The 7,500-nt window shown below is 43.3% G+C and overlaps 1 protein-coding gene across 2 annotated transcripts in view; it reads right to left on the bottom strand.

Moving 5' to 3' along the window:
* The window catches only part of LOC134463642 (xylosyl- and glucuronyltransferase LARGE1-like), a 110,072-nt gene that overhangs the window by 13,700 nt on the left and 88,872 nt on the right, over window positions 1-7,500 (bottom strand). For both annotated transcript variants that reach the window (XR_010037784.1, XM_063216829.1), the window contains exon 11: window positions 3,151-3,314. Coding sequence is in view for 1 of the 2 variants with exons in the window: in XM_063216829.1 (XP_063072899.1) it covers window positions 3,151-3,314 (164 nt within the window). In the remaining variant the exon portion in view is untranslated. The remainder of the gene's footprint in view (window positions 1-3,150; window positions 3,315-7,500) is intronic.

The following is a 7,500-nucleotide window of genomic DNA, read 5'->3' as shown; positions in this document are numbered from 1 at the left end:
CGTTCAATCAGAGGCTTATGATTTTTGCTGCCCTGAAACACTGCTAAAAAGACACATACATGCACGCACACTCACAGTCACGGACAGATGACAAAGCATATAAATGGCCGACTTCATTCAAAAGTGTGATTCACAGCCACTCTCTGCGATCAATGAAATCCCACCACACAAACAGCGGACGGGTGAGGGAAACGGGAAAAAAAGGGAAAGAAACAGGAAAAAAGAGACCGAAAAAAGAAGAAAGAAAAGATTTAGCGGCTGCTGAAAAGATAAGCAGTAATCCGGCTGTTCCTGAACACTCTTCATCCTCATTGAGTACGTGCTGTCCTCCGAGACTAACGAGCTGCAGTACTCCACTGAGGTTTCCTCCTCCGGCTCCCATCTTAATTGTTGCTGGATAACACTTCCTCTGAATAAAGCCTTGTTGTAGCTGACTTCACGTCTCGTGTGACTAGGGGGGGATTATTTGTGTTGCACCAATCTTTCTGTTTCTTTTTCTTTTTCGCTATCAGTCAAAAGTTGAAAGTTGGTGGGTGTATTGTTTTTTTTCACCAGTGGAGCTGAGGATTAGGAATGGGATGCTGACCTGACTTTCTGAATGGCTAAACACACACGCACGCCCACATATGCGCACACCCGCACGTACGCATGCACGCACACACACACACACTTTGCAGAATGTACTGTATGCCTGTCAACCTGCCAGTCAGTCAGACACACACAGACAGACTCAGACACACACACATTTTTGCACAATGCATGTCTGTCAATCTGCCAGTTGGTCAGACACGCACGCACACACACACACACACACACACACACACACACACACACACACACACACACACACACACACACACACACACACACACACACACACACACACACACACACACACACACACACACACACAGGGGAGGTGCACACAATCAATATTCAGTTTGGGAATCAGGACTCATCTTTTTTTTCACTCTTCAAATTCACGTTATATTCTCTATGTTGACAGACTTCATTTTCAGCTTCATTGTTACTCTTTTTCTCCATGGCTTTGGTGAAGACTATTTGGAACTATTTTTGTGTTTTTCTGCCAGTTACCACTTACTTACATATGCACTTTTATCCTTACTTGTTAAAAAATGAACAAGCTTTCACTTTCCATCAACTTTCTGAATGCTTCACAAGCTATTCCTCAATCCACCAAGTCTTCCCCTATCTGTATTTCTGCTGTTCTTTCAGTCCATCTATCCGGGTATCGATCCATGCAAACATAAATGCCTGCAAGCCTCCATTCATTCATTCATTCATTCATTCATTCATTCATTCATTCATTCATTCATTCATTCATTCATTCATTCATTCATTCAGAATCAAAGGGAGAAGTCAGAATCAAAATTACTTCTGAAATGGAATCAAAGCGAGTACACAAACAGACGTGTCCGTGTGTGTGTGTGTGTGTGTGTGTGTGTGTGTGTGTGTGTGTGTGTGTGTGTGTGTGTGTGTGTGTGTGTGTGTGTGTGTGTGTGTGTGTGTGTGTGTGTGTGTGTGTGTGTGTGTGTGTGTGTGTGTGTGTTTGTTTCAAGAAAGTTTTTGGTGCTGCCAATTAGTTTTATGGGCTCGTCAATATTAGGCTGTTTGTGATTAATCAAGAGGTGGGTGGTAGTCTGTGTCTTTGGCCCAAAGCGAGTGCACCCAAGGCATCTACCTCATTACTCTTCATCTCACTCTCATTCCTAGGCTACTTGTGCATTCCGTGGAGGATTTCTTTGCTAACATCATTAATTAACAGACATACAAACAAACTAAATCATTTGCTTCTTTTCTGAACAGGAACTACAACTATTTCGCATCAGTTTTTTTTTTTGTCTAGGGAGCACCAAAACTATAGTTGGTGTTGTGGAAGCTGGTTTTCTAGATACATATGGGCGTGTTGATAATTTGAGCAACAGTATGTTTTGCCTTCAGTCACGGCTATGGGTAGAAGCAGAATTGTGTGTCATTGATAACGACTACTAGGTACTGTGGAGGTGCTTCACTCCAGCTCAAACGTAATGAGTTTTCTGTCACGTTCATCATTTTACATCCAGATGGAAACCAAATGACATAATAATCCTATGGATAAAATCGTTACATGAGGGAAGCAGAGGGGCACCTAATGTAACACAATAGTAGTTGGAAAGTAACAGAGATGAAAGGCAGAAACAATTCATTTGCGTAACGCATAGCAGAGATGGGACCAAGTCACTAATTTGCAAGTCACAAGTAAGTCTCAAGTCGTTCCAGTCAAGTCCGAGTCAAGTCACAAGTTAAGACACATTTGACCAAGTCAAGTCCAAGTCCAAGTCGTACCAAAGCCAAGTCAAGTCCATAGTATTCTCTAGTACCGTATTTTCCCAATTTCTCTGAAAATAATTTCAAAGATACATTCAAAGCAGGCCTCATACAGTAGGTCCCATCTGGCCCCACAACTGGTTTCTATAAGATGAAAACACACATCCAAAGCAAACAAAGATGTGCAAACGGAGTGATGAGGCAGATCTGACTCTCTCTTTCGCACCGGTGCTCCCTCTTTCCTCCTGTGTGTTTCCCTCTCTGTCATTGGTGACAGCTACCTCTCGCATCTCATCTCTCATCTCTCTCTCACACATCGCACAAATCTCATTTCAAGCAGTGTCAGTGAATAATGCACTGAACGGGAGCGCGCACACGTGTGTGTGTGTGTGTGTGTGTGTGTGTGTGTGTGTGTGTGTGTGTGTGTGTGTGTGTGTGTGTGTGTGTGTGTGTGTGTTTGTGTGTGTGTGTGTGTGTGTGTGTGTGTGTGTGTGTGTGTGTGTGTGTGTGTGTGTGTGTGTGTGTGTGTGTGTGTGTGCGTGAGAGCGTGTGCAGGGCTCCTGAGAGGTTTGGCCAGGCCTGTGACATCATCAAGTCATCTGCAAGCATCTCTGTTGGCGCACATGCAAAACTAGAGATGAATACCTAATGTATATGATACTGTACCTATGTGTTGTCTGCAGTAATATGCTGCAAGTAGTGTGTGTGTGTGTGTGTGCGTGCGTGTGTGTATGTGTGTGTGTGTGTGTGTGTGTGTGTGTGTGTATGTGTGTGTGTGTGTGTGTGTGTGTGTGTGTGTGCGCGCGTGTGTGTGTGTCCTACCTGTCCATGGAGAGCTGTGCCACCAGAGTGACGTCTGTGTTGTCTGCTGCCGGCTCGTATTCGTAGTGCAGGAAGTAGAGGTGTGTGCGGTGGACGGTGAATCGCTCCCGACGGAACTCATAGCACGGGTCATCCTCATCCAGCTCTAACAGGGTCTTCTGGAGCTGGGGAGAGATAAACAGTTTAAAATCCATATCTGAAAATGTTATAAACTAAACTGATCTCCTGATGGAACTTGCAGCACTGGTCATTCTCTTTAAGTTCCAGTAAGGTCTTCTGAAGCTGCTGAGAGCAGAGAGTTAACATAATTCTAAAATGTATTTACAAATACATATAGGTATAACTATATAATTCACATATATAACTATATAACACACATTACACATAACACACAACAACTATTGTTATCTCCTGCCAGAACTTCCAGCTGGAAAAGGGTCATCTGGAGCTGTGGAGGGCACAAAGATATCTAATCTTGGATCTAATCCTACTGTATGATGTATGACTGCATACTGTACATACAGTACATTACATAACTACACAGACGGATGCACAGCCACAGCCACAGCCACAGCCACAGCCACAGCCACAACCACAACCACAACCACACCATCCATCCATCCGTCCATCCATCCATCCATCCATACAGACAGTCAACCATACGTGCAGCTCTCAGCAAATGAATATATAGAGGAAAAGTTAATCCATCTTTATGTAAAAGTCAAGATAACCAAGTGCTGAAAGCAAACTCATGAAGACATGTTTTACAGCCATGGCATTTTTGCATTAAAAATCCATTTTTATTGAGTCTAATGAAATATTGCAATTTTCTTGACATGAAGTTTGGGTTTTTTTCATTACCTTAAGCGGCAGTGATCAATATTAAACCAAACCAAGGCTTGAGTTGAAATATTTCAGGTTAGGTTTAGAGTGAAAGAAATGTATTTATTATTGATTGAATTAATAAATTAAACACATTTTCCCACATATCCGGTATGACCTACCTCATTGAGATGCACTGATACACATACACAGACAGACTGACTAATTTCTAACATGTGTGGTCCGAACATATCTCTGAAAGAATATTTTAAAACCTTTGCAATTGCAGCTTCATAAAGGAAGTACAGTTACGTGACTATGACATTTAAATGAGCAATATAATTGGATGGGAATCAGTTAAAAGCCACTTTCACGATGACGTCTTGGACAAAGGCCCCTCTGAAAGCAATCTGTGGAATTATTCATTGACAGCAAGTCCATGAATACAATAATTAAATAAAGAATAGAATCAAAATAGATAAAAGCCGCAAGGTATATCAAGTAAAATACGCAGTTGGAAAAAAAAGAGATAGAAACCGATCTGGTAGACAATGACAACGACATAAAATCCTACACATGTGAGGCTTTCAATTGTGAAACATCACTCTTCAAAGGAAGTGGTTAGTTACCATAGGAACAGTGTACCATTTATATACTACACTAGCTAACCCTGTGAACTGGAATAGAATATTTCAATTCTGAAGGACTTAATTTGGGAAATAAAACCATGTCAGCTAAACGCCAGTTTGCCATATACACTACACAGGCCAAATACAAGCAAGCCATCTTTCTCAACCGCGGGCAGGAGGAATGTTTGCATAGGAGTGAGATGATTTGAAGTTCAATTACATCTCACATCCATTTTTATGTTGTTGGCTGATTCATTCCTACTACACCCCAGCGCCACCACCACCTACACCACCACAACAACCCCCACTACGTCCAGCACGATTAGCCCCAACTCCCTCTTTTGCTTGCCTTGTCAATACTGACAGCACACGCACCAGGCAGAAATTAAGACAACCAGCAGATCGATAGAACCATCAGCAAGTGTGTGTGTGTGTGGGAGAGAGAGAGAGAGAGAGAGAGAGAGAGAGAGAGAGAGAGAGAGAGAGAGAGAGAGATAATGAGAGAGGGGGTGCACAAAGCAGTGAGAGAGAGAGAGTGTGTAAGACAGAGAGAGAGAGAGAGAGAGAGAGAGAGAGAGAGAGAGAGAGAGAGAGAGAGAGAGAGAGAGAGTGTGTAAGAGAGAGAGAGAGAGAGAGAGAGAGAGAGAGAGAGAGAGAGAGAGAGAGAGAGAGAGAGACAAAGCAACCCACCCACACAGTTTGGCCAGGCCCTGACCACATGTATATCTGCGATCTTCTAATCTAAGCCGAGACATGCAGAGGTGGGCGCTGAGAAAAGACTGCAGACTGTAATCAATCCATGGGCAGCGGCATCGACTGACTTAAGCATTGCACATGCAGTACAGTCCCTCCAGCCAAGCTGTCTGGAGTGGTGGTGATGCAAGCCATTACCCAGGGTCCTAGGCAAGATATAAATATGAGGCCCTATTTCATTACTTTATATTATATCATTTTTATATTATATTATTATATTTCACTTAGCTGACGCTTTCATTTATTCAAAGCGACTTACAACTATTATTTTTTCAGGGTATTGGTTACAGTCCCTGGAGCAATGTGGGGTTAGGTGCCTTGCTCAAGGGCACTTCAGCCATGGATGGAGATGTAGGGAGAGGTCAGGGCGGCAACCCCTAGATTGAAAGACCAACTCTCTAACCACTAGGCCACGGCTGCCCTTACTTATTGCCATTCACCATGGTGGGGGATGACTGATGGGGTACCCTACAATGAGCAAATTCGGTGGGGCCCTAGGCAACCTAGTCTGCCTATTGGTAAAACCGGCTTTGGGTGCAAGCTGGCAAGGATTTTACACCATGGAGCTAGAGTGCTAACACTTTTTTTATTTACTATACGAATGGCTAACATTTTATTTGAAGCCGTCTACTGTACATAAGAGTGTCATGACACGTCAGCAGCATTAATGACTAGGGGTATAACGGCACACAAAAATCTCGGTTCGGTACATACCTTGGTTTTAGGGTCACGGTTCGGTACATTATATGGGAACAAAATAGAAAACTATTTTCTTCCTCAGCACATTGTTAATTTCAACAAAATATTGCCAAAATACATATGAAAAAAGGAAATACATTCAATCTGCTACTTTGGGTCAGAGATTTCATCAGTGTAAGAAATACTTTCTCCTCAAGGTTTCTCAAAGAACAAGCCTCTCCACCTGTTTTGCAACCTATCGGTACTCGGTACAGCACTGTTCGATTCGTTACAGGTCTTTTCGGTACGATATGTCGGTTCGGTTCGATATTGTTACACCCCTATTAATGACACATTATTTCTGTTTGTGGCTGTTGTGATGTGTCATGTGGTTTTTGTCATCTCAAGTGGACATTGTTTGGGTGTCATGACATTATACTGTATAATAATACTGAATGGCACAACAGTCATGAACATCAATAATGTTCCTGACATGGGTCATGTCACTCTTATGACAGTCACATGGCACCCTTATGTAATAAAGTGCTATCCAAGAAGGTAAGCAGACCATGCTCTGCTGCATTATTAAAAGACTGTGATATGTCATAGCAGTGTGTGTAGTGCTCATGGTACAGCATTTGCAATGAATACTAAAGCATTCCCCTTGCGGAATGATGCACACTATGACTGCACCAGTCAATGCTTCATCAGCATACTTTTGCATTGCATATGGGTGATTGTATGATTAGAGTAACATGTGCATATACACTATAACCTTCTACGAAGAGCAGAGAGGTAGGCCAGGGATGCTGAGAGGGAATGCACAAACAACACCGCAGATATATAGACCGCAATTGTAATCAATCCACGCATTCATTTTCCACCGAGCCACGTGGTTGGTGGAGGATGCTGACATTCTCAAGCAAACACATTTCACATCATTCATATGAATGAGAGTTCACATGTTTGTATATGAACAAGCATACACATTAACATACAGACACACACGTACACACATACATGCGCACACACACACACCCACACACACACACACACACACACACACACACACACACACACACACACACACACACACACACACACACACACACACACACACACACACACACACACACACACACACACGCACGTGGCATGGGGCAAGTGACCCAAGCCGCAATCAATCCCTGCGTAATCATGCCGCGATCGACGCACTTTAGCGCGGACCCCACTGGAGCCGTTTATCTCCCCATCCCTGGAGGAGACACATGTCTTTATGGTCCCCGCGAGGACGCCGCATACAGGCTAATATCATTAAGCCCATGATGCGCCCATTTGTAACGCCTAATCGCCCACTGTCAGGGAAGAGTCAGACACTACACAGCAACCAAAAAAAACCCACCACACTAATTCATCACTTAGAGCAGTGGTTCCCAACCTATGGGTCGGGACCCCCCTTATGGGTCGC

This window comes from Engraulis encrasicolus, chromosome 15 (genome assembly GCF_034702125.1).
Source record: "Engraulis encrasicolus isolate BLACKSEA-1 chromosome 15, IST_EnEncr_1.0, whole genome shotgun sequence".
Classification (NCBI taxonomy): Eukaryota; Metazoa; Chordata; class Actinopteri; order Clupeiformes; family Engraulidae; genus Engraulis; species Engraulis encrasicolus.
This window is presented reverse-complemented; position numbering and strand designations above follow the sequence as displayed.